General features: G+C 34.3%; 1 protein-coding gene across 4 annotated transcripts in view; it reads right to left on the reverse strand.

The window, feature by feature from the left end:
• Positions 1 to 3,254: 3,254 nt before the first annotated feature.
• LOC128997754 (unconventional myosin-Va) overlaps positions 3,255 to 26,750 on the reverse strand; it is a 66,012-nt gene continuing 42,516 nt past the window's right edge. For all 4 annotated transcript variants that reach the window (XM_054423416.1, XM_054423413.1, XM_054423415.1 and 1 more), the window contains 12 exons: positions 26,409 to 26,607; positions 23,486 to 23,684; positions 22,867 to 22,960; positions 17,142 to 17,291; positions 14,155 to 14,255; positions 10,971 to 11,120; positions 9,656 to 9,754; positions 8,487 to 8,726; positions 7,754 to 7,888; positions 7,208 to 7,330; positions 6,868 to 6,978; positions 3,255 to 6,000 (listed from right to left, as the gene is read on the reverse strand). In XM_054423416.1, coding sequence (XP_054279391.1) covers positions 5,875 to 6,000; positions 6,868 to 6,978; positions 7,208 to 7,330; positions 7,754 to 7,888; positions 8,487 to 8,726; positions 9,656 to 9,754; positions 10,971 to 11,120; positions 14,155 to 14,255; positions 17,142 to 17,291; positions 22,867 to 22,960; positions 23,486 to 23,684; positions 26,409 to 26,607 — 1,727 coding nt within the window. In that variant the 3' untranslated portion in view covers positions 3,255 to 5,874. The remainder of the gene's footprint in view (positions 6,001 to 6,867; positions 6,979 to 7,207; positions 7,331 to 7,753; positions 7,889 to 8,486; positions 8,727 to 9,655; positions 9,755 to 10,970; positions 11,121 to 14,154; positions 14,256 to 17,141; positions 17,292 to 22,866; positions 22,961 to 23,485; positions 23,685 to 26,408; positions 26,608 to 26,750) is intronic.

Below are 26,750 nucleotides of genomic sequence, written 5' to 3' on the forward strand. Positions count from 1 at the left end.
CAGACTTATCTCTTGCTTGCTCATCTTAAAATAAAATGGCTGCCATTTTGATTAGGAGTGCAATGACCTCTGGTTTGCGCCATTCAATTTCTCTTGATAAAACACTTTAAAATAAGGGGTCACGGTGTTTATATTTAAAATTTGGAGCTGCCCCCAAAATACCCCATTCTGGGGGCTGGAGCAAAGTTGTAACTTTGATGAAAAAGTGCAATTTCTTATGTTGTAAATATGTGCTGAGTTTGGTTTTCCTACTGCAACAATTAAAAAGTTAGCTGGGGGGTTCCAGACTTTTGCCTAACCCTGTAGTTACAAATCAAAGTTATGATGCAGCTCTCTGACCCTAAGTCAGAGATGATAATATACAGTAGGCTACTATATCCAGATATATCCACATATAACGTAACACGTTTTCCGTAGGGGTTTTCCACCCCTCCCTCCCCCCTGTTACTCTGCATTGCAAGCCTACCCCCCCCCCCCGCCCACCCCATTTAAAGAAATGCTGTGAGAATTTTCCCAAACAAGGTTGTGGGGTATGAAATCTAGGTAAATCTTCTGAAGTAAAAGAAATGTTTAATCTGTTTTGGAGTAATGTTATTAATAAAAACAACAATTTTAAGAACAAACTTATATAACAGTTTATTTTAGCACAATATCTAAAAAGATTTACGTTAACAAAAAAACTTTATTTTTAAAAAATCTGCAATTGTATACTGAACACTTTTCATGTGTTTTTAAGTGTCTTTTTACTGTATTACTTCTGAACAAAATTTGCATTACGATTTAACAGTACAAAATTCAGATTTATTTTATTTGCCATTGTATTCAGCCAATGGATTGGTAATCGAATCCATTCTTATTTCATGTCCTCTATGTCATGACTGAAAGATCAGAGCTAGGAGCTGGTAAGACATTTTTTAATAAGAATATCAGTTTCAGACCAAAATAAAAAATAAACAATTCAAACTATTATAACTAAAAGGACTGTTGATTTCATCATTCTGATGGAAAAAAAAATCAATCTTTAACAACCTCCTTGTAACGCTAAGTCAAAACCCTTCCCTATTCCTTGAGCGTTACGTAATATGTTGGCCTAAACATAGATCAGATCTGACAAATAACGGCTTAGGAGTACCTCGACAGACAATATTTTTTGACATGTAGGGAAGCATCTAGAGTTCTCTGATGATGAACATCTTAGGCGTTATTTTGTCATTTAACGAATGCCTGGGGCTATAAAATGAATTACAAAATAAATATGCTGATACATTTTTGTTACAGAATGCTGAGGTTTTACAAGTCGCAGCTTATACAGATGCCAAAGCGATGCCTCATTAAAAAAAAATAGCAGGTTAAACAGATATTATACTGGCTAACTCTACCTCAAATCTCCACAGAATGTGTTAAGCAAATTTTGTAAGATGCAATTATTGTGGATTTACTGGTAAAGTGAACTACTAGTTTTGTAGGTTTTTATGGCAGCCTGTGTCAGAGTCCACTGATTTTTGTTGTCAATCGTGCTCTCAAAGGAACAGAAAATTCACTAACCAAACTTTCGTCCTTGCTGTGAAATGGCATCTTCAGAGACTATACTGAACTCAAAATGCACTACTACTACTCTTTCTTTTTTGGCCATTGCTTTGATGTTTGGCAAGTTTCTCTTGCTGCCCTTGCCCTGAATGGAAGCTATCTTTCCTCAAACTTTATTACCCGGAAGATTCTGATGGTTAGCAGTAGCTGGAATTGACAGAAAAGATTTTATCTTTCTGTAGTGTGTTGAAAAGAGTGTTGAAAAGAGTGATGGCTGTGTCATATAATGTGCTAAACATAGTTCAAAAGAGTCCATTGGGACAGAACTTACTCTGTTGCAATGTTATAATAATTATCAACTCAGAATGTACGATAATAATTGGCGAAACAGCTAATTCAAGGATTCTTATGGATTGTGAATAAGAGTTTCAGGTCCTTTTAATAACCAAATAAAATTTAAATCATATTATTTGACACCTTTTATTCATAGCTGACCAGAGGAAATATTATATCAGTGTAGATATCAATGCATGAGCATTTGTTACCAATGAGCAAAAATCTAGACATAACATGGTCAATTACGGCTAGCACCTTTTTTAATTTCAAGTTTTAGCGAATTTCCCATATAGGGAATAAGCTATTACCGTAGTACTCATGGTAAGACCTGGACGCGGGACCAATTTTTTTTTTCGTTTTGAGGTCCCTAGAGGCCAAAAACACCATCCGTTCAAATTCATATATATATATATTTATATATTTATATATTTATATATATATATATATGTGTCCGTCAGCACGATAACTCGAGCAAAAATGATCCGATTTTGATGAAATTTGGTACAAACGTGTAAACGTACGTTTATTCGAACGAGTTCGCGATCCAGCATGATCGGACCATGGGAACGGGGGTTTACGGGGGGTTTTATGGGGTAAAAATAGGTTTTTCCCATTTTTGACCCAAAAAACATAAAATTTAGCAATTTCTTTCCAAACCATTTTGTAGAGCTTAAAAAAACAAATAATTTAGTATATTGAAGCGTTATTATGCGCCTAATGGTTACGGAGAAAATACCAAAAATTGTACATTTAAAATTCCCATGTTATTCTTATGGAGAATAAGTAAACTGTTGTAGTTTGCTTGTTTGTGAACATATTTTGATCAAATTTAGAAAATGTTTTTATTTCTTACTAACTATTCACATTTTACAAAAAAAAAAACAGTTTTACCCTCCCTGATGCAGCAAACCTAAGTACTTGTTAAACTAATTCTATTTAAATCAAGAATAAATGTTATATTTTTAAGTAGACATTTCAGTGTAAATCCAATCAGTCAAATGGAAATTCGCTTAGTCTGCAGGTTTGCTGCGGCGGGGGTATTTAGTAGTCTCGTGAAGTTTTGGATTCTTAATTTGAAATACATATATTCATGCGATTATTGAGTCTAGCTAGCTGGTCTAGCTAGATTTGAGTCTAGTTAGCTCATGATATCATCCCTAATTAAGCTATATGGTATTTTATTTCCCTAAGTAAAATGAGGCTCACTGTCTGAAAGATCATAGAGACCCTCATTCAATTTAAACAACAAGGAAATATAATCCCTTCAAACTATAATAGGTTAATGGAATGATTTGGCAAAAAACACCACTGATGGGATTCTAGACAGCAACTGTAATTAACTACTTAATGTATCATAGGAAATTAATAAAATTCAAAAGTAGAAACAATGTTTTTTTTTTAATTTAGCACTGCTCTATAGATCAAGACATTATGTACACACTCCTTACACCTACCTACAACTGGTATTATATTTATCCGATTTCAATTAAATTAATAAATATTTAACTGACATAAATATACTATGGATAAAAATATAACACACAATGTAACAATCCAGTAAATTCTTTCAATTGTACATTTTTAAACAACAGGAATGTTATTAATTATTCTTACATATTGCACATTACATGTTAACAAATAAGATAAATACTGTTACATAGCCTAGCTCTTTAGACTAACTCTTTAAAGCTATAATTTCTCTGGAATGCACATACCTAACATAAAATAATAAATAACGTCCTAAACAAAATTTGTTATTAACAATGGAAATCAGTTGTATTCACATAAGTTAACATAATTTGTAAATATTTACTTAGCCAACACATTTTTACAATGGAAAAACGTATCATAATGTGTAATGGCAGTTTAAAGGAGTCAACTGAGGAATGTTACCTTATCAATTAAAAGTTTACAATCAAGATCGATCACAATAATATGGCAAATAAATTACAAAATATTCCAAAAATATAATAACACAACATTATTTTTGTCAAATAAAAATAGGAATGTTATTCATCTAACCTTTTATGAGGTGTACTTAATGTAATAAGTAAAGGAGGGATAATGTTAAGTACCTATTATTTGTTTCAATAATTAATTGGTAAATGAATTTAAAATGGAAGGAAATTATAAATCTTATACTTTTATCATCTGTCCAATATAAGGGCGTTTAGTATACACAGTGACATTCTAAAATCAACAATACATTTATTAGTTGAAATAAACATTTATGATACCAGATTTGTGAATTTGCTTTTTAAATTAAAAGTTGAGAGGACAAATTAACAGTAAGACAGTAATTGAACTAAGACATTTTTAACACTTTCTATAAACCTCCACTAAATAATGACATATACTCTAGAGCGAGACTACTGTAGTTATAATTACCATTCCAATCATTCAACGCCAACCAACCTCGTAAAATTGTGAACGGAGCCAAGGACTGATCTGATTTTAGTTCTTCTGATGTTTGAGTAATATTAACTGTTGTTAAATAAATCTGAGACAGAAGGACCGGTGTTTTCTTTTTGAAACAAGGTAACCAAAGGAAATGTATTATTTTAGGAAGATTTGTAGCCAATAATATAATTTCAAAAATAATTTTCCAACAGCATTTTACAGGTGGCTCTCGTAGTATGCTTGAATTTTAGGTAACGATTTGCATCTATTGCGGTTGATTGCAACTATTATCACTGGTGTAGTACACTTACTGGAGGTCTCATCATCATCTTGCTATGTTGTGATTGAGTAAATATTTTAAAGAATTTCTTTTTAACCTCATTTTGAAAAAAATATGATTTTAAAATTGATTTGCCGATCGAGTTTTTAGACCATACACAGTGAACTTTCTCTTGTCCCGACACCATTAAGCTGGAGACTTGTTGGAACTAAACATCAGAAGGTACTAACTAAATGAATCAATACATTTAAAAATTCCATGTTACATGTGTAAAATCCAGAAGAACATGGCCATTTGAACCATCAAAAGTCCAAACCGAAAGGATCCAAAAGAGGACTGACATGTACTATAGTAAAATCCCAAAAAATTGTAAATAAAAATTCTACAGTAAACCAAAATAGAAATAAAATAGTTTTTGACTTTTTTTTTAAATTAAAATTTTCCTTTTTAAGTTCCACATAACCCTATGTCTACAATGTTGCTAGCGAATTATAGAACTTGATAGATTTATTAGTACCCCTGTACCTTTGCTATTTGAACCTAGCACTGTTGGCGGACATTAAGTCACATTGAGGACACATCAGTCATGCACGTAACAACGGCACAAGCCAGATTCTGAGTATACATTTTTATCTTTGGCCCGTTTTTGTCATCGACTCGGCAATCTTCTTACACTGAGTAGTGAGTACCCTTCAGATCCATATTACGCCGAATATGTGGGACTTGGCTGTGTTGGCAATGATAAAGGCCTTCTCAAAAAAGAGGATTTAATGTCCAAAATAATTTGAGCCAGTCTATACTTCAAGCCTAAAAACTTATGCTAGTAACAAACCCAAGGCTTACAATTGATTTCATCCATAACTCCAACATAGCACATTACACGGGGAGTTGATATTTTTCCTTAATAATTCTTGTGGAAACCACCTACTACTTCAAATCTTGGTTCGATTATCTGACTGAGATGATGCATCAACGGCTAATGGCGCGCTCTCTCTCTCTCTCTAAGAAAATACTAACACAGTTGTTTCCATTAAATGAAAACTATATTTGACTACCAAACTCATAGCTATTACAATTTTAAAATTCAGAAATTAATAGTATCCTTAGGAAAATAATTATCTACTTTAGTGGTATTGATTCGGTGGAATATGTGTTATACAAGTGCTGCTGGTAAGTACCGTATATAAGTACAACTTTGTTTGGTTCACTTTAGTGAGAAGAAAACTTACATCTATAATACATTTATAGTACATAATACTTGGAAGCTATGCAAGAGCCTAAGGAATGTTGCTGCAACCTGGTTATATTTCTAAGTTGTGCAGAGCCATTGTTTAAACTTTATTTAGCATTGGAAGGTTGAGAACTTCTGGTATTTCAATTTCTTCCAACTGGATTGGTGAAGGCTTGAAAGGAAAACGCACTGGGAAATTGAATTTGGTATCCATCAACAGGGTTACCTGGAAAGGCATTAATAAATTATGAAATGAAATGAGTACAGTAGTCTAAAAGTACTCATAACCCATGATCTGTTTTTAGACCAGAGTCTTGCTAATCCAAACTAAAGATTAATGCAGTCAGATTAAATAAAAAATTGAAACAATATATAGTAGACTCCCTCTTATCCGGACACCTTTTTACCGGACATCGGTTTAACTGGACTACACTAGGTAGAAGTGACATCTCTTTATCCGGATAATTTTTATCAGCACATCGATTTAACCGGACTAGATCGGCAGGAAGTGGGCGGTACTGAAACTACTGTTCTCGTGGGAAAGATTTGAGACCAGTGATTACGTGTCTAAATACAACGCTCTCCTAATTTTAAGTCAAATACTGTATAGAGTATGCATTTAAACAGTCTGTTTTAACGAGATTTTGGGGACGATGGTTTAACCGGAAAACCCGTTACCCGGACTGGCCTCGGTCACGAGGAGTCCGGATAAGAGGGAGTCTACTGTACAGAATTATTATGTTGGTTAATGGCCATGGCCATACATGGCTTCCACAATATTACCGTTACCTAACCATACTACAACCATTACCAGAATATTACAACCATATCGGGGATCATGTTTTGTGATAACAGTGACACTACTGTGATCGTCTTTCTCTTAATAAACGAGAAGCTTAAGAGAAAACCAACAAACATTGTTAATGCTAGTTTTTCAAGATCTAATTAAATTAAATTAACTAATTCTAAATAAAGATGCTCAAATCACTGAAAAGAACGTACGTATGTATACTGGAAAAATATGACACCTTATTTTGAAAGAAAATAGATCATTTTCAAGTTTAGAATAGGATGTATAAAATGTTTAAATCACCTGATCTCCAGCTCGCTCTTTCAGTCGTTGCTGTACTTTACGGATGAATGACAAGGGAACTCTTTCTTCATAATCATCTGCCGGTGTGTATAGATTTAGAAGTTTTACAATCTAAAACAGAACATTGTAAAGTTGAGAAAACATTATACTATACACTTGATCTTAGGTTTGAATTTTTGGTTTCAAACCACATAAGCCTATAGGATTATTGAGTACAATTTCAGTAAATTTCCAAACTATGAACAGTGTAAATGCCTTGACCAACCACAAGTTCAATGACATTTTCTAAACGATAAAGCGTAGGATGTCTAAAGGATGTCATGTGAAGCGTATGACCTACCTGAGGGACCGACATCTTCATGCACATTTCACAGACGTTGTTGACGTCTTCATCATATTTGCGGGCCTGGAGTAGTTGAGCAGCTTGTATAATCGGCTGCAAACACTCCAGGATTGATGGATCCTTGAACCAACAAAGCGCAAAGTTAAACATTGGAATTTGAACAATTTTACACCACATTTTGAGTCAAAGTAGTAGTACATTGATTTGAATGAACGATCTTTCCTCCAAAACATCCGATTTAGTGAATTCTCGATCTGTTCAATACTTTTATGTATAGAGTTGTGTTATAAACGTCGACTTCTCAAAATGACTTGTTATTGGGGTTCTGAATTACAATGTGATTTAGAAAAAAAGCAAAATTATTGAGGTTGCTTAAATAGAGACAGTTGTTTTATTGAAGTTAATTTAACATTATGTGTTGTGGCCTTTTCAAGGAGATTTGAATACAGAAATGAGCACTTGCAATTGAGACTGTTGGCTTATTGAGGGTCAGGTAAATGAGGTTCTAGTGTATTTCTAATGCAAAATGATAAAATGACTTACATTGAGTTTTTGGTCCCGAGCCCATTGTTCAATGTGTGACAGATTGTAACGAATGTTCATGCCTTTTCCCCAATGGCAGAGATCTCGCCTCAGAAGCAAGTTGTTGAGCGAACTAGCGCAGATGTAGTAGAAGATCTGTAAACGTTAAGAAGAACAAAAAAGATAAATCATCATTTTAAAAACTTAACTTCTCTAAAAGGTAAGGAAAAGTGAGATTTGAATGATGTTTGGGCAGCTTTTATTACAAGTTTTAGTAGTTTTACTCTACTTTAACTTTAATATTTTTTTTATTTACAATTTTCTTGTAATTAATCATTTAATAATTTATTTTGATCTTTTCAATAAATCTTTTATTCCATTCTACTCACAAGTCAACTAATGAAAAGGACTTCTTGGAATAGACTCTATTTTGAAGCTGAATATTTCTAAAATCTTGCATGAGTTTGTTGTTAGAGCTGTACCTTTTGTTCATAATTCTGTGCGAAAATGAAGAGTTCAATCCTAGTATCCACAACAATTTCACTGCTTTCCCTTTTAAAGGTTTGTGTTTTTTCATATATAACACAACTTACATGTAGCAAAATAAACAAACTTTTTAAGACTATAACACTTCCAACTAAAAGCAAGATTTCAGAGATGCTGTTTGTTAGGCAAAAATCATAAATATGTGGTTGTTTAGTTAGTTACAGTTGAATTGAATTACAATAATTATGTGAGCCAGTTTGTCCATTACCTGTCGGAATACTTGCACGATGATTTCTTGGTCGACTCCGTGCAGGATGAGAGTGCGATGGAAGCCAGTGAGTTCCTGCAGCAGACTGTCGAGTGCTTGTTGTGCAGGGATTGGCGCAGCATCACTCACAGAGGCTGCACGACCGCGCATGCCGTTTGACAGTCCAGTTATAGCCTCATGTTCCAAAATAGCTGGCACTGCCTTGTGTTGCAGCTTCTGTTCCATATATCTGATGACAGCCTAAAGCAGAGTTATTGATCCATTTACTTGTTTTCTAGACTGATATGAAGAGAGTAAAACTACAGCGCATCCTTGATGTAATGAATCCCAAGTGACCAAACCAAGAATTTGTTTTATCAAGTATTTTGTTACAATGAGGTTCGTCAGATTGAGGCACTGACTTTTGGATACTGAAGTATCTCAGCTATACCTATGTATACGCTGTTACAAAGAGGCATTTGGAGAATGTGCTACACTCTACAATTATTTTCCCTGTCTTAATTTGTTCTACTGAGGCATTTTATGTGACAAAAAATGTTAATCCTACTATGAGTCATCCTACTAGTTTTACTTGATTAAAAAGGTGGCATATTAGACAGAAATCAGTAATTTATTTCAGAGCACTCTCAATGACTCAATTCAACTAAATTTTGACACAACAACTGGCAACAACTTTAAGATGAGGATACTATGTCTAGTTCTAGCATTACTCAAAGGTTGTGGTTACGTGAGCTCAAATTTTGCTACATCAACTTCCACAGACCATTTTAATTAAGTTTGATTGCCTTTTCAATCTTACCCCTTTCAAAGGTTAAATATTAGTCACAATAGCGTCTTAGGGGTAAAACAGTGTCATATTACAAGTTTGTACATGGGCTGACAGCTCCGAACACCACTATGTTGTAGGTAGGTGTGACCGAGGAAGCTTTACTTCCAGGTTAAATATTAGTTAATTTGCAAATGAACGCTTCACAAATCGTGTAACTAAAAAACTTAAATTCACCTAGCCAATCGTCATACCATTTCAATGAAAATGATAGCATAAAATATTGATACCCCAATGAATAGACCCTATCTCACAGCTGTGGTAATACGTTTATGTCTATAAAACTGTACAACCTACATTTCAGGGTAAAATCCCCACTATATGTAAAATACAATGCACCTACCATGTATATCCAGATGGCAAGGTCACTCAGAACTTGTCTATATTCAGAGAGATCAAAGTTTCGAAGACATTGCTCGTTTTGTGTCGCTGTATTTTCCTCCTACAATTTGAAAGGGATTTAAAAAAGAAATTACATTAACCCTTTGAGGTCGATTTTTTTCATTTTTGACGAGTATAGTTCGTTATTTGATCAGTCGGGAAAATGGCGCCCGGCGATCTATACTCACCATTCGACCACAAAGATAAACTTTTTTTATTTTTTTTATTTTTTGTTGTTGTAAGTATAGGTTGCCATTTTCGAGCAGTCGGGAAAATGGCGGGCGGCGCCCTATACTCGCCATTCGACCACAAAGGGAAACGGTGTAAATTTATAACATTGAAACATAAAACACACTGGTAATATAAATTATCCATGACGAAAAGGACCTGTAACAATTCAAGATAAGAATAAATCCTGTATCAGTACTAAACTGACACTACTGGTACTAGAAAGAAATCTTTAATAAAATAACTTTGATAAAAGGTTATGTAAATATTTTGCTTCCACTATTAGTCAAGTAAGTTTATCTATCATTACCAAATTTAAAAATATAAATTGGTTTAAAGATTCAATATATCTGTGTTTCTAAGATCACTAACAAATTGGTGAGTCCTTGGCTTAGTCGGTAGTGCCACGGGCTTTGGGCCCAAGGCAGCAATGTTGTGGGTTCAGATCTGGTACTGCCACTCACTACTTTTTATCAGTACAGTTCACCCTGGAACTGTCCGGCTCACCCCTTGCTTTGCTGTATACGTTCCACGCACTTGCCTCTACGGGCCATAGTCCAATGGGCAAATACAAGACAAAAGAACCTCCATTTAAAAGAGGAAAAAAAATATTTCTGGTTTAGCTTTAGGTAAAGTAAAGCTGACCGATCTTTTTAATTGCAGCTTATATTAAAAACTTAAAAACGCACTTAAAAAAGTTTGGTTCTTAAACGCACAAACAGGTTGGTACAATTTATTGCTGTAAATACAAATAAAAATCTTATCCAGTCTTGCTATAAAGATTCTACTGATTCAATTTTAGGAGTATAGCCGCAGACAGTAATCTAGAAAATAGTTTAATCAGTATTCCACACATGATTTGGACCTCAGCTATTAAATACATTTGATTTAAAGCAGACAAATATAACTATTTACTAAAAACTCTTGGAAGAGGATATTGTAAATCATCAAGAATGATATTACAATCCAAATGGTTTGATAAACTTCTATTTGTCACTGAGCTCAAATATGTAAACAATGGATGCTTGACATTTTTAGCTGTCTGTTACCTTAAAAGTCTTCTCTCCACTGTATTGCTTGAGATTATGCAGCATTCGTAGAGTGTTGCCCAGCCACATGACAGTTGTTTCAATATCGTCTTGCCTTTTCCTGATTACTTTCTTAACCGTGTTTATAAACCCTGCCAGAAGGTCACGTACCTGAAAAATATTTGATAATTGAATTTTTTTTTAATTGAATATGTAACAGATCATTTGATTGAAATTTACAGAATGAATATCTTTAATTTGAGCACAATGCTAACAGATATATTAGCACTCTGTCAGCCTATTTGTGATCTACGAATACTCTTATACTTTATTAAAAGTAAAATCCTTATAATTCCAGAAGGCAATTTCTACGAAACACTACTCCTCCGTTAATAATGGACGGATTTTTACAAACGATGTGTCAAAATTAAGTATTAAGTCATATGTTGACGTCACCCAGATTGCAAACAAAAAAATCACCTGATTGTATTGTCATATATGTATGTTTGTTTTGATTTGATTGTTATTGTCTTTCTAATTTTTTCTAATGGTGAAATGGTGTTTTTAATCTGGGTGAAGTCAACATATGACGGGAACAGCACACCTATGTTATTTCCTTCCACCATTGGCCATCATAATCCCAAAGTATTTCTTATGAAGAAAAGATGTTGTTTACTTAAACAGACGAATATTTTTTATTAATTACAGCTGTTCATAGTAAACACATGATTCACACAAGAGCGTTAGTTTTCAGAGTGAGTTCGTTTTCAGTTTTGATAACCGGAGTGGATAATTGATTACCTTTGAGTTGACTGTTTTAAATCATTGGAGATTATGACTGATAAATTTGTTTTGAAATAACACCTGTAATACTTTGCAATTGCTCTAATTCGAGCAACAGGTGCACTAGTATCCATTTAATTTGCTACAGTTCTGATAAAACTTTGTCTTGCATTTGGTTTAATCCACTAGTTTATGCACACACACGAATACTAGAAAAATACCGGTATGGATAATTAACATTTAAACAAACAACGTTATGGCACACCTATACTAATAGCATTAATTTACATATGGTTTTGTTTACTTTCGGGCCAAAAACTTAATTTTTTTATGATCCATACTGGGTCTTTTCTAGTATTCGTGATGCACACATAACATAAAAAAATGTTGAGCAAGATATCACTTGTTTAGTTGAGTTGTTGAGTTACATATAAGCAAATTTCCCTATTTTTATCACGTGAAGCAGAAAAATATTTGGATGTACCTTGTTTTGCATTTGAGCAATAATTTATAGAATAGACTTGATGTTAAGACGCCCCTAAACAATTAACTATGTTGATGTTATAGGTTTTACATACCTCTGTTTTTTTATGTTTATGTTATGTTCATTTTAATTGTGTTTTTGACAAGTTGCAAGCTTTGATAATATTGTCTTTGCAACAAAACATGTAAGCTACTGAGCAGGGGTGCCCATCCCCCCCAAAGCTCACGTCGCAGAATCCCCCCCAAATTCGTTGTTTAACCCATGCCGGAGGGTTTGGGGGCTAACCCATAGTTATGTTTATAATGCGGGGAGGGAAGGGGTGCCCCCGACACTTCTTTAAATTTATGGGAATTTAAGCGTTTGAATCAAACTTTTAACCCAATTTAAATGGACAATTTTGCTTTAAAACTCTAGTAGCAAACTATTTGTTAGTTTAGTTTTAATTTAAATGAGTTGGATTTTTAACATGCACACAATTTGAATCAAAATTGGCCATGTAGTTTTTTTTAATCAGATTTTCCATGAATTAATAGGTTTTAAAGAGAAAATCACAAAAGTTGCAATAACTTTTGAACCATAATTTTTACGGCATAGAGGGTTTATACAATTTTTGTCATAGTCAAAGAGTATAACATGTTAATTTTTAATCAAAATCGTTTGGGCCAATTCTGAGAAAATTTTATTCATCCATTATTTTATAGGGTTTTATGGAATATCACTATTAAAAATCCAAAATGAAAAAAAAAAACATCTGGAGAGATCATGGATTGGTACCTAAAATACCAAATTTCATCAAAATCGGACTCCGACCACAGGCGTGGTCTGTAGCTCTGTACCATACATACACATATACACACACACAGACAGACAAACACATCACTTCGAAAACCACTTTTTTGGGATTAGGGTTTTTACATAAACAATTCTTTTACCATATTAAATTGTAGGGGAGAAAGTACCGGTTTTTGCACAATTTAAATAGTGAGTGAAACACAATAAATACAAACACAATTTCAAAGCTGTTTCCACTCCACAAACCTTCCCTTCAAGTGTAAGTCACTGCTAGGACTCATCCAAACCACCGCTAGGACTCATCCAAACCACCGCTAGGACTCATCCAAACCACCGCTAGGACTCATCCAAACCACCACCATCTGAACTCAATGAAACTGAAGTTTGTTATTGGTTATTTCATTGTACGGTCACTTAAGAATCTTCCTGATAAAACTTGCATTTTCGGAACCAGCTTTAAGTAGACATATCAAAACATTTTTAACCATTGTAGCTATAAAGAATTATAACAGGTTTTTTTCATTTCTGGGGACTCGATAGTTGTTTTATATGCCAAGTTGTTTCACTCCACTGTCCTGGAAATAGCTTTACGGTAAGAGATTTTTGCATGTTTTTTTTACATTAGCAGAGGATATAGTACAACGATGTTGCAATGAATTGGTTTTTGCACATGGCAATGATTACAGAGGAAGAGAGGGAAAATAATCCGCCGATGAGCAATCGTAAACTGTGTATGTTATTAATGTTATTCTAACTAGCTTGAATTTAAGATTTTCAATTTGATTTGGATTGTATAAAACTGAGTTAAACACTCAATACGGAGACTGATCCTAGTTGACCTAAACAAATTATGCGAGTCACTGTCATTGTTTGACCAAATGTCTTCTCAAGCTTATTCAATATTTTCAAAAGATCTGAGTCTACATGTTTATAGATTGCAAAACATTACGATTAAAAAATAACCAAACAAAAAAGGCGATTGAATTATTTAGTTCTGTTTGGCCTAGGTTGAATATTTGGTTTCAAGACACTATCTATTATAATTTTTGAGATTTGAAAATGCAATATTCTCAAAAAATTGTTTTCGTACAGTGTTATTAAATTAACAAAACACATCTTATCCATAAATGCTAAGTTAATACACACCTTTTCTTCATCGTTGATAAAGTCAGTATGACGAACACACATAAACAAAATGTATGCAGGCAGCCCAGGCAACAGAGTGACAGCAATCTGAGGTTTAAGATCTGAAAAAATATTATTATGTATTTATATTATTACAAAAAAGTTACAAATAAATAAATCAAGAGGATGTTGCATTGACTAGTGATGTAAACAAATCTGAAAAAATGTTTAAGAATGTGGAAGTTAAATCATAATTTGGCAAAAACTGTTTCTAACGAATTATATATTTTTCCTACAGTTACCTAACAATGAACATGTTCTCTCACTGATTTGAGAAAGCAAAGTGGCCAATTCGCTCATCAGTGGGACAATGTTAACATTGTCTCACTCTAATTACTTTGTCTCACTCCAGATTTGCAACGTGAAGGCACAAAATAGTGAGCGCGTAACATGCAGGCAACGTCGTATGCACGCGAAGTACGTTGGCAGCACTGGCTGTAAATCAGCTGGTCAGCTGTTGTACTGTTGTATTTGTCACTTCACATTAAATGTTATATTAAAAGTTCACTTCTGTGTAAAAATAGGTTATGTTTCTTCACCAATTTATTTGTTTTATGGTAACTGTAGGAAAAGTATAATGTGCAACTCCAGTTCAAAGTACAATTGACTCACTCGAGAGAAATCCTTACTCACGAGCCGTAGGCGAGTATTGGAGCAAATGTCTTACTAAATTATTAATCAAACTTAACGTCCCTATTTAAATAACATTCTATAAAAAAAAAAATTTTGTTTTTAGCCAGGTCTTCAGGGTGGATCTGGACTGTGTTTTACTATCAATATTTTGAGAGACGCCCGCCGAACTCAGACTAACCTTGCACTTATGTGGCACCGCAGGCAGCGATTGGAACTGCCAAATTATTGAGACTGTGTCACATTATAAATACCTGGGCATTATAATGGATTCTTAATTGAAATGGGAAAGCCATATAAATTTTTTTTTAACAAAGCTTAGAAAAATGATTTATGTTTTTTACCAATTAGGTCAAATTTTACGACATGAAGAAATTAAAAGAATTGATTACGCATATGTTTAATCTCATCTGCTTTATGGTTTAATAGCTTAGGGAGGGACTTTTTCATCGGTAATTGAACCTTTGTTCGTGATTCAAAAATCAATAATTAGAGCTGTGTTAAGAAAACCAGAAGAATGATGAACGTTGAACAGATAATCAGTAGAATAACGTCTCTTCTGATCATCTGTTCAAAGAATCTCAGCTTTTATCAATAAGGCAGCTATATATTAAAGATTGATTAGCTTATTCATACATACATTTAGACCTTATTGCCTTTAGACCTTATCGCCTCATCCGTAGTTCATAACTATCATACCAGAAACTCAGTGATGATAGGATTACGGGTCCCAAGAGTTCTCAAATCAATCAATTTAACAAATTCCTTTTACATTGCTAATTGCTTGTTTCGTAATATTCCTCCAGAAATTAGGGGCCGTCGAGTGTCACTGAGTGTATAGTATATAAGAGGGTTATCGCTAACTGGCTGATGGAGATAGGCCTTGACAATACCGAGTCGCTTATCAGCCCAGAATATATCGTTTAGACCTAACCAACTGATAACTGGACTATCTATTGTATCTTCTACAGCACTCTTACTTGACGGAATTCATGCCTCAGTAAAATTGGGAATTGAAGGAAAAAAGTTAATGTCACACATCACTACACATGGGTGTTAAACACATGGGTGTCACATGGGTGTGATGTGGTGTACATTAATGTACACATCACATCAGCTGAGAAAGGAATTTGTAAATCCATGCTCATGCTACTGTTCAACTCTGTTCACACCAACTGGTCGACTAAGTGTAATGTGAACAGAGTGTCTGCATAGGTGAGCACCGTGGGTACGGGGTTAATCCCCTTTCTTACAGTATATCAAATGAAATGCAAGCAATGAGCTCCCCTAATTATTGTGTTGCATATGGTTGTTAGGTTTTAGAGTTAGGTTATTATAGTTGTATAGTAAATTAATTTTTATGCTTATTTTACCAAGTTATTGTTAGATTTTTTTTATGTGTATTAAGTGAAGTGCGAAGAACTTTTATTTTGATTAAGGAGCCAAATAAGAACTCTATCAAGCTCAGGTCACTGTGACCCATGTGATATTTTTATTTGTTACATATATTGCTGCAAAATCATTTGTTGTAAATAAAGAATTTCTCTCTCTCGCTCTCTCTCTTGAGGATAAAAATGTTTTAAATTCACCTCTCTTTTAGACTCTTTACCTATAATAGAAAATATACAATTTTATAACGTTTTTTTACTTAAATTGTGCATGCTTTTTTATGGAAATTTTGATAATCAAAATTAGGGTCCAGTCCCAAACAAATCAAATCAAAACATCTTTATTTTCCTAACATGTACATGGGTACAAAAATAGTGTCAAGTATAAAGTATAAGTACTAAACTAGCCTAGATATAAATACATTTTAAGTACCTATGAATATTTATTCAATGAGTTCCTCCATTGTATAAGGCACCTTTCCTATTAAATGTTTTTTTTTATTTAGCTTTAAATCATTTATAATTTGATTCCTCTTTTATAGAGGCAGGCAATTTCCTTAGAATTAGTGATCCAGCAAAAGTCGGTTTCTTTTAAATTTTTTAATTGTTTCTATTAATCTGAATTGTTGACGTTCTACTGTACTTAAAATATTATTTGATTGTGTAGAGCTTAAACCTAATTCTAACCCTCAACATCTCCAAAACAAAAATTGTCATAGTGTTATACTGAACACTATTGGTTGAAATGTTTACTATTAGGATAATCATTGTAAATTCACTAGACAGACAAAATGAATTGTGTAAAATCATCCAAGATTAATAATTTAAAAGACGTCCATGTAACCTGAACTTACATGTAAATACAAGCTTGCAGTAAAGAGATGTTCAAAAATTTTAAATGAAATAATACATTTTGAAGAAAAAGCTTACCCCACAAGAGGTGTCTGATGATGACGGGCTCATCACCTTTTTTGAACTCAAACATTCCATTGTAAATTCTCTCTTTCTTACGCACAATGGGTTTGCTGTAAGCGGTTTGTTCTGCAATCGCTGGCACTTGTGGTCCAACTAAATCACTCACTGCAACAGAGATTAGATTATATAGGGTATTGAATTTAACAATAATAAAGTCAAATCAAATCAAAATCAAATCAAAATCCTTTATTTCGTATAAAATAGACAATATTTACAAAATGTAATACATGCAATAGAAATAGGTTTTAAATGTATAACTAAAATAAACGAAATTAATCCCACATGGGATAACCCGTGCGTGGGAGTGAGTCGTATGATGTTTGATTAGAAAGAATTAAAAAGGTTTGATAACAAAAAACAGGTACTTCTAATAATTAAAGTGCGGGCAAGACTCCAAAGCGCCAGCGGAGTCATGACATAGTAGATTAGGCCCACTATGTACTTTTAATCTACCATGTAGATAACAACTATCAGTGTCATGATGACCTACCCCATCCCTAACCAACCCGATCACCCCCCCCCCCACCCTCCCCCCCCACACACACACACACACACACACTACCACACACTGATACACTCAGCTGTCCTCGGTCCCAACACCAACAAGCGGCTGGTAGCCCTAGGGTACTAGGGCCGTCAATGCTCTGTCCCTGTGGCACAGAATCGAGAACTGCACACACATACACACACACACACACACGCACTCACACACACACAGCAATGTCACGCACACCTGTATCAGCTGTCAACCTATTGTCTGTATATAGACACTAATAAACTATTAGCTCCATCCCTACCAATGAGATTAAGCCAGTGAACAATGTGTTTTTTGTACGTTGAAATTGAGTGTCTGCCGTATTCTCGTAAGTCTAGTGGAAGGTTAGAATAAATGATGTGTGCAACATAATAACAGTTAGTGGTAGAAAATGTCTTTGTAAGTCTGGGTAAGCGTATACCTTGGCCTAGTGCACGTCGAGTATTATGGTCATGTTGTGGACGGTCAAAGAGCGTCTCATGGTGTTTGTAAATAAACAGTGAAACTGTTCTGATGAAAAGTTGTCTTACATCAAGCACATTCATTTCAGTGAACAGAGTTTCAGAAGGGTATTGCCTACACCTGCCGAGTGCCGCTTTTATGATTGCCTTTTGTGTTACAACGAGAGGTTGTAGAATGTTGCTGTAAGCACCACCCCAGGCAATTATCCCCCCCTCAAGCAGCGACTGTACATAAGCAAAATATGCATTTTTAATTTCATCTTTTTCAAGGAATTGGTGTAGTTGACGAAAAGCAAATATCAACTTTCTTAACTTTTTGTTTAAATATGACACGTGATCTGTCCATGACAATTTCGAATCAAATACAACTCCAAGATATTTATAATTTTGAACTCTATTTATTACTGGACAAATACAGTTATTTCCGGTTTCTTGACCACATGAATGAATTTTGATTTCGTTGCGAAGTGTGTCACTTCGAGCTCTTAAGGAAATTGGAATGAATTTTGTTTTGGTGACGTTTAGCGTTAAAATATTCTGATCAAACCATTTTTTAATTTTCGATACACCTCTTTCGGCATTGGCAAAAGCTGAGTCCCAAGTTTCTCCTTGGAATAAAACTAAGGTGTCATCGGCGAAGAGGTAAAATTCACCTTCAATGTCCAATTTCACAAGATTATTAATGTATATCAAGAATTGTAAAGGCCCTAACGTGCTACCTTGGACCACACCAAAATCTACATTACCAAGATTCCCATCGATTCCATTTATATTTACAAACTGTTTTCTATCATCAAAATAAGATCGGAACCATTTTAGAGCCACACCTTTAACACCTACCAGTTCTAATTTTTTTAAAAGAAATGATCTCTCAACTGAGTCAAAAGCCTTGGCCAAGTCAAAAAATACCAGAATAACACGTCTGCCTCTACTGATGGCCAAATTTATATCTTTATTAACCTCGAACAATGCATCTGTGATGTTTTTTGATTTTCTGAAACCAAACTGGCGGGGTGTCAAAATATCGTGCTGATTAAGGTAATGACAAACTTGATCTTTGATAATTTTTTCTAAAATCTTAGTGAACACACTTAGCAAAGAAATTGGCCTAAAATTTGAGATATTGGTGACGTCACCAGACTTGAAGAGGGGAATTACCTTGGCAATTTTGTAGGCATTAGGAAATATACCATTTTGGATACTTGTGTTAGTTATATGTAGCAGTGGTTGTTTAAGTGTCTCCCAGTTGTCTTTGAGTAGTTCAGCTGATACACAATCATACCCTGGAGCTGAGCCACCTCGCAGTCTAGTGACGTAAGTGTACAGTTCCTGTTCAGTGACAGTGTGAAGCGTGAGGATGGAGTCAACAGAGTGGTCATTGTCATCGACCACAGGTAAACCGCCCGAATCCACACTTGCTGCCAAGTTGGGACCAACGTTGGCGAAGTACTCATTAAATTCGTCGGCCACCTGTAATCTACAGTCGTTTTCAACATTCAGTCTGTTTCCTGTAAATTGTGTAAGTGGGAAAATGTCCTTTTTATTACCTCTACCCGCTAATTCGTTTAAAGTACTCCAGAATGTTTTTGGATTATTTTTTGAATGTGAAAGTTTTTCTCTGAAGTAATTGTATTTGGCTAGTTTTGTATCTTGATTTAACTCATTTTTTACTCTTTGAAATTTTGAAATCAATTCCATATTAAAAGGTTGTCTCCTAACTAACTTGCTCAATTTGTCCCTATCCCTTATTTTTCGTACTAAGTCATGGGTGATCCATGGTTTGAGAGGCCTCAGCCTCGGTTTGAGAACAGATCTTTGTTTTGTGGATTTGTTTACACAATCTTTAATTTTGCCAAAAAGAATGTCTGTAGATGTGTTAACGTCACACGTGTGCGTGACATCTGACCAATCACACTCTTTAATGTTTAAGCTCAAAGATGTTTTGTCAATGTAAGTGTTTGCGTTGTGTGACGTGTCCTTAGTGTAGGGGTTGTGACTTATTTGTAGGCAGATACTGTAGTGATCAGTTATGTCCGTCCTCACCACAGCAGTTTGTAAGGCAGTATAATCATTGTGGTTTACAAATATGTGGTCAATATTTGTTTGACTATTTCCTACTACTCTAGTAGGTGTATTTATGCCACATATAAAACCATGTTCGTAAAAAACGTCCAAGTAGCGTTCAGTTTTGTAGTCAGTTTCTAGTAAGTTGGCGTTAGTGTCACCCATGAAGACGTATGTGTTACAGTCATTTTTGTTCTCATAGTAATGTCTAAGAGCGTTAGTAAAGTTGTCTAAGTCGCTGTCATGTGTACGGTACACAGTCAGAACGTTAGATCTAGTTCCTTGATGGACAAAGTCCAAAGTCAGTCCATGCACGTCACCCAGCTCCAGTTCCTTGCATTCACACACATTCACTCTCTCACTCACATACATCAAGACCCCATCATTTTTATTTTTCCCCCTAGTTGTACAATACAATTTATACCCCTCTATGTCCAACCCCGACCCCCCATCCCTACCCAGCCATGTCTCCCCAAGCGCCATGAAATCAAACCTTACATCGATTGACTGTAACATTAATAAAAGTGTATCAAAATTTTTATTATAACTACGAACATTCATGTATAAAAATTTGAATGAACTACTTTTAAAAACAGAACTTATGTCCTTAAACCTATCTACTATTGTACAGTCTATCTGCCTATATTGATCGAAAAACAAATTGGAATCATCCATGTCTCCTTATGGGAAAAATATAAACAAATTACTTGTGTGCTATTTAAGATTGAAACAAAACAAAACCCTATTCGCCCCTGAAAAACCCCCACCCAGTCCCTCCGTCCCATAATGTCTGTTTTTAAATATCAATCACAAATAAAAGTTACCTATCAGCTGCATTCTTCATGGTATTTCATGGTATTATTCAAGTATTTGCATGGTTTCATTTTTAAAGTCTTAACACAAACTACTCCATAAAATTAACTGTTTCTCACAGTCATATTTTTATGAAGATTATATTTTTTGGGCAGAGGCTTAGGCTGGGTACAGGCAGAATTGCAATTTGACATTGTAGTACGTTGTATCGGGCCTATAGAGATGAATAGAGCAATACATAATGGCAAGTGATAGTAACGTCATCACAGCGATGCTGCAACGTACAGTCGAAAGCTGTCAGCATGATGAATTGGATATAATTCTGATTCCAGACCAAGTAAAGATAAGATACACAGAATAAATCAAATAAAGCGGGTCAAAATAAACAAGGAAAGGTCATTAAATGTTTCACAAAATAATTTATAAAAGTTAAATTATAATTTATCCATTTTTTAATGATTTTTTTTCCTAGGACGCTAGGCACGAGCCTGGGATTGTTTTTCACATTACTTCAGGGTAGACCTAGGGGTTGTGGCATTATCACTTAGATAAAATCCATTGGTGATTTGGCAGGATTTGAACCCGGGACCTCTTGGACCAAAGTCCCGCGCTCTAACCACTAGACCAGCTCGCTCTTAAATTTGATTATAATTTTATAACAATAATTTATCCATCACCGTTATCCATGCATTGAAATTTTAACCCTGCACCTGGCATCTATTTTTTTTTACTTTTTTCTCATATTTTTATGTACATCGGCTATTTTAGAGCTGTATAAACTGTGTTCTATCATACAAAAGTATATACTATTATATATTTTATTTTTCAAGACGTACAAGGAACAAATTTATACCATTGACAGATAAAAAAAAATGTGTAGAACAGTTTACTTGTAAGAACAAAAAAGATAAAGAAAATGGGCCTTTAACATTTTTTCAAAGTAGAGGATTGGGAAAAATACAAAAGTTTTTTTATTAAAAATCCAAGATATACAAAACTTTTAGAAAATGGTTCTTTACATGAAAAAATTAAAAAAGTCATGTTTATTATTATTTGTATGTACAAAATATAAGAAAGAATGTTAAGTCACACCACACTAAACACGCAGTTGCGGCATTTTACGTTTTTATTCCCAACTTTCAAAATATTGTTACACCACATTAACTAAACAAACTATATATCAAAAATAAAATAAATGTTAGAATCTCCTGTGTAAAATTATATAAAGCAATATGTAATACAGTGATGTTTTCTGATGAAACTTAGCAGTTAAAGAAATTGATGCTAAAAGTGTCTAGTCATTTGCCAGTGGAGAAACTAGTCTAAGTGACGAGTCAATAGTCATTTGCCAGATGCAGGGTTAACTGAATATTTTAAAGCTCGGGGATGTCAAAGACACTTAAGTTTGAAACGTTTTGGTTCCTGTTTTTCTGGCAATATTACAAAAATTTCAGCATGGTTGCAGGGTGGGTATCTCAGGACAGATATTAAAGCAATATTAGAGAAACTCATAAAAACTACACCATTTTCTAGAATCAGTTCTCTGACAGTTTTTTTCTTAAGTAACTTCTAAGGACTATTTTTTATAACCCTAAACAGCCTATGAACATACACCATTTTCAAGTTCATGTAAAAATACTAATTCTGAATAAATTATAAGTAAGTTTCAAGAATATCAATTTTTAGTTCAATTAAAGAATTTGAATGAAAATAGTCTCGCCACAAAATTGCTAACAACCATAAGCAATAGTGCTTTTGTTGAAGTAATGCTTGGCAAAGATTTTTATAACAAAAATATATTGCTTACTTCCAGCGTCCTTCATTCTTCTGTGAAGATCTTTGTACATTTTCTTCAACCTTCTGTACTCATCAGCAATTTGATCATGTTTATCTTGGAGATCCTAGAAAAATAAAAGATATCTTAAAAGAATGGAAAAATAAATATAATCGCATTAAAGTTTCTTCAATAGCATTATGTAATGTTGTCTTTTTATTTAATAACATGGAAGCAGAAGAGTTGAATATGATTGTAATATGGAGGACTTATTTTCATTTCAATACATGAATCATGTTATTGAGGGTTTATTGTGAACATTTTTGACAAAAAGTCCTATTACTATGGCCCTGCTATGAGCATAAAGAAGTGGGCTCATTGGATATTTACATAACCAACAAGTGACAATAACAACAAATATGTTTAAACATATTTTAGATTAATGTATAATGCATACCTTAGACTAATGTACTTTGCCTGGTAAAATAAAGAATTTTTCATTTCATTTCATTTCATTTAATGCACAAACCTAGATCAAAATCATGTTATATCTTTGTGTTAATTTTATTTAAAATCAACTGTTTTGGAAGTGACAAATCTGCTTTTAATCATCAGTCACTAATTACTTGAGTACTTGAGAACGGTGAGTTACCAAGTTTTCTTGAGTGAGTCGTTTGATCTCGTGCTGCAGGAAAGCTTCATTTTGTGACTGAGGACCCTTGGTAAGGTTGGCAGAGAGAAGTCTTTGCTGCCTCTCATTGTCTTCTCTGAGCCGCTTCAATTCTTCAACAAGCTCCTCTCTCTCCACATTCCATCGCATCTGGCACGTCTGTAACTCATCTTCCAACTGCCTGTTCACACATCAACAAATTACTAAAGGATATTTAGTAAGATCACACGGTTTTTTATTATATTGAGGAACTGGAAATGTGGTTGGAGACCCTTAGGTGCAAGAGTTTCTAAAAATGTAACAAGCAATATTATTTTATTTATTAGACTAAACTAAAATTATAAAGATGGATGTGTTTGATAGAAAAATTGAATCATGACATTAGAAAGATCATGATTCAGTCGGTTTTATTTAGTCAGTGGCAGTGATAAGACAGTGCTGGCCAGCTTGTACAGTTTTAATCAGTTTTATCAATTTTCATTCCATTTAAACTATTTTATCTACATGACAAGTTTTAATTATTGCGACTGTGACAGTTTTTTAAAGAATCTATTGACATACCACAATGAATTGATACTTTGATGATGTGGTTGGATAAGGTAATCATTTTATTTTGTTTAAAAATTAGTCCTTTACAATAGATACGTCGATGACACCCTTGTTGTGTTTGATGGCAATAAAAGGCAGTTAGATCTACAGTTAAATTATCTCAACAACATAGCTCCCAGACTAAAGTTCACCTTGGAAACAGAAGAAAACAACGCAATTAATTTCTTGGATTTAACTGTAACTAAAATTAACAATAGTTTTGATTATAAAATTTACAGGAAACCCACGTTTTCAGTCCAGACCATTCATGCAACCTCATACCACCCACACTCTCAAAAAATTGCAGCATTCAATTCAATGGTACATAGACTTTTAACGGTCCCTCTAAGCAAGGCCCCACTAGAAAAACAGGCCATGCTGCAGCACGGGTAGCGCAACACTACGTCACAGTGGTGGATAGTTGTACTATACTCTTACCATTAAAATTTTACAAACAGCCAGCTTGTTTATTTAACTAAAACAAATGGGAATGGCTATGGCAATGAACTTATCAATGAAATCTACCCACTAGTGTGACGTCATGGATCCTGCAGCATGGCCTGTTTTTCTAGTGGGGTCTTGCTCTAAGTCCTACAAATTACAACAAAGAATTCAATATTATTAAGCATATAGCCACATCCAACGGCTACAACAGCAGGTTCGTAGACAAACTTATAACCAAACACCACAATGGGAAGGTCAAACAAATGGACGAGCGTAAGAAGTACGTTTGTGTTGAATTTTCCTAGGCTTGTCATTCGCCTATTGGGTCTGATGATGATTGGAGTGTCCAATCGAAATCGATCACCACTTACCATCTTTTTTGTATATTTACCGTCTTCTTGTGAGTAACAGTATAAGCGTAAATATATGTTTTAAGTGTTATAAGACGTTTTTTTTATTTACTTTCCGTTGAATTTTCCCACACACTACAAAATTGTCTTTCCAAAGAGCTTCATAGGCAGGGAATAGAATTAACATTCAAAACCACAAACCGTACTCATAACACGCAGTCACAGACTGACCGACCAAGAGACAAAATTGAAATGAGAGGTGTTTATAAAGTTAAATGCCAAGATTGTCCAAGCCAATATATAGATCAAACAGGTCGTGGGTTCGTTACTCGTTACAATGAACACAGGCCCAAACCACGTTCAATCAAACAGAATTCAGTGTTCGCCCGACATTTAATTGACCTAAACCATAATATGAGTGGGATTGCTGACGGTCTAGAGGTGCTACATGTGTGCAGAAAAGGTAGTAAATTAAACACGCTTGAGGAATTTGAAATCTACAAATTATACAACGACAACACCGCAAGTGGACATATCGTCAATGAAAAACTGCAGTTTCGTTCACACTCTATCTTCATTGTTTAAATAAACCAAAGTAATCGACCACCTGACCTTTGTCCTGCTGATAACGAGGACAACAATGAGGAAGGAGTCTGACGCTGCAGTCTACTACCTGCGCCGGGACCGTACGCGTCGTGTGATAGGCCTCTAAATGTTCGTTTTGTGTTATTTATTTATTGTGTGCGTGTGGCAGTAATGTCTTTTATGTGTTTGTACCCTGACGATGCCGTATTAACGGTGAAACATGTAGGTTTTTAACCTAACATAAAAACATTTGGATTACTTGACGAGGTAATATATACCACAATATTATAGTTATTTTATTTGTTAAGTATTAACAGTATGTACATTTTGTAAATGGAAAGTATTTTTCATTTGGCAAATTCTGAAATAAGCAATGACATTGTTTATCACATCATTTCAATAATACTGCTCAGCAACAAAACATCAACCTCAATTAAGACTTGCCTAATAAAAGCCTATTGTTATCGTTTTATTATTTTAACTGTTATTATTTACTAAGGTACATTTCACAAATCAAAAACTGCAGACAAAATAATCAGTAATTTGTGTTCAAAGTGTCTTTTTTAAACTCAATAACATTTCTCACAACAGAGAGAATAAAATTTTTCACTTGTTGAAAAAACTGATACTTTTGACTAGTGTCGTAAATAACTATTTCTGTATTCCAGGTATATTTTGATTGGTTTATTTGAGAGAATAACACCCAAAATAATTTTAACTGACAAATTAAATAACCTTTCCAATTTTTAAAGCAAAATAAGTAGGGTTTAAGAAAATGTGAGCAGAGCATAAACAGAAAGTGTTATGATGCTCATTAAATGTATTTGGCATTGATAAACTAAATAGAGTATTGAATGTATATTTGAGATGTGTAAAATTTACAGTGGGATTTTTTTGGCAACAGAGGACAGTGATTTCAAACTTTATATATTCCTTACCTATTTATCTTCTTTTGTGCCTCAAACGCGAGCACCAACTCCCCATCCTCATTAATGAGAGACATATCCATATCCTGTGCTGCGTAGTTAGATGTGGCAATGCTGCGTAGACCTTGTGTCTGGTTAGCTAAGACTCCCCGCAGTTGCACACATTCATCCCCTAGTCGAACCAACTCTTTTTCCTGAGTCATGAATTGCTCTGCACATAGATTACTTGGCTATAGTTATGTTCTTGAAACACTAATGCTCTCAGAGATTATAATGTGTTATTATCCACAACACAAAAGTCAACAGTTTTAACTTTACAACATTAAACAGAACAAAAAGTAAACAACGGAAAAT

Source organism: Macrosteles quadrilineatus, unplaced genomic scaffold (assembly GCF_028750875.1).
Source record: "Macrosteles quadrilineatus isolate MER2022 unplaced genomic scaffold, UCM_ALF_1.0 Scaffold_7__1_contigs__length_78375512, whole genome shotgun sequence".
In the NCBI taxonomy this organism is placed as follows: Eukaryota; Metazoa; Arthropoda; class Insecta; order Hemiptera; family Cicadellidae; genus Macrosteles; species Macrosteles quadrilineatus.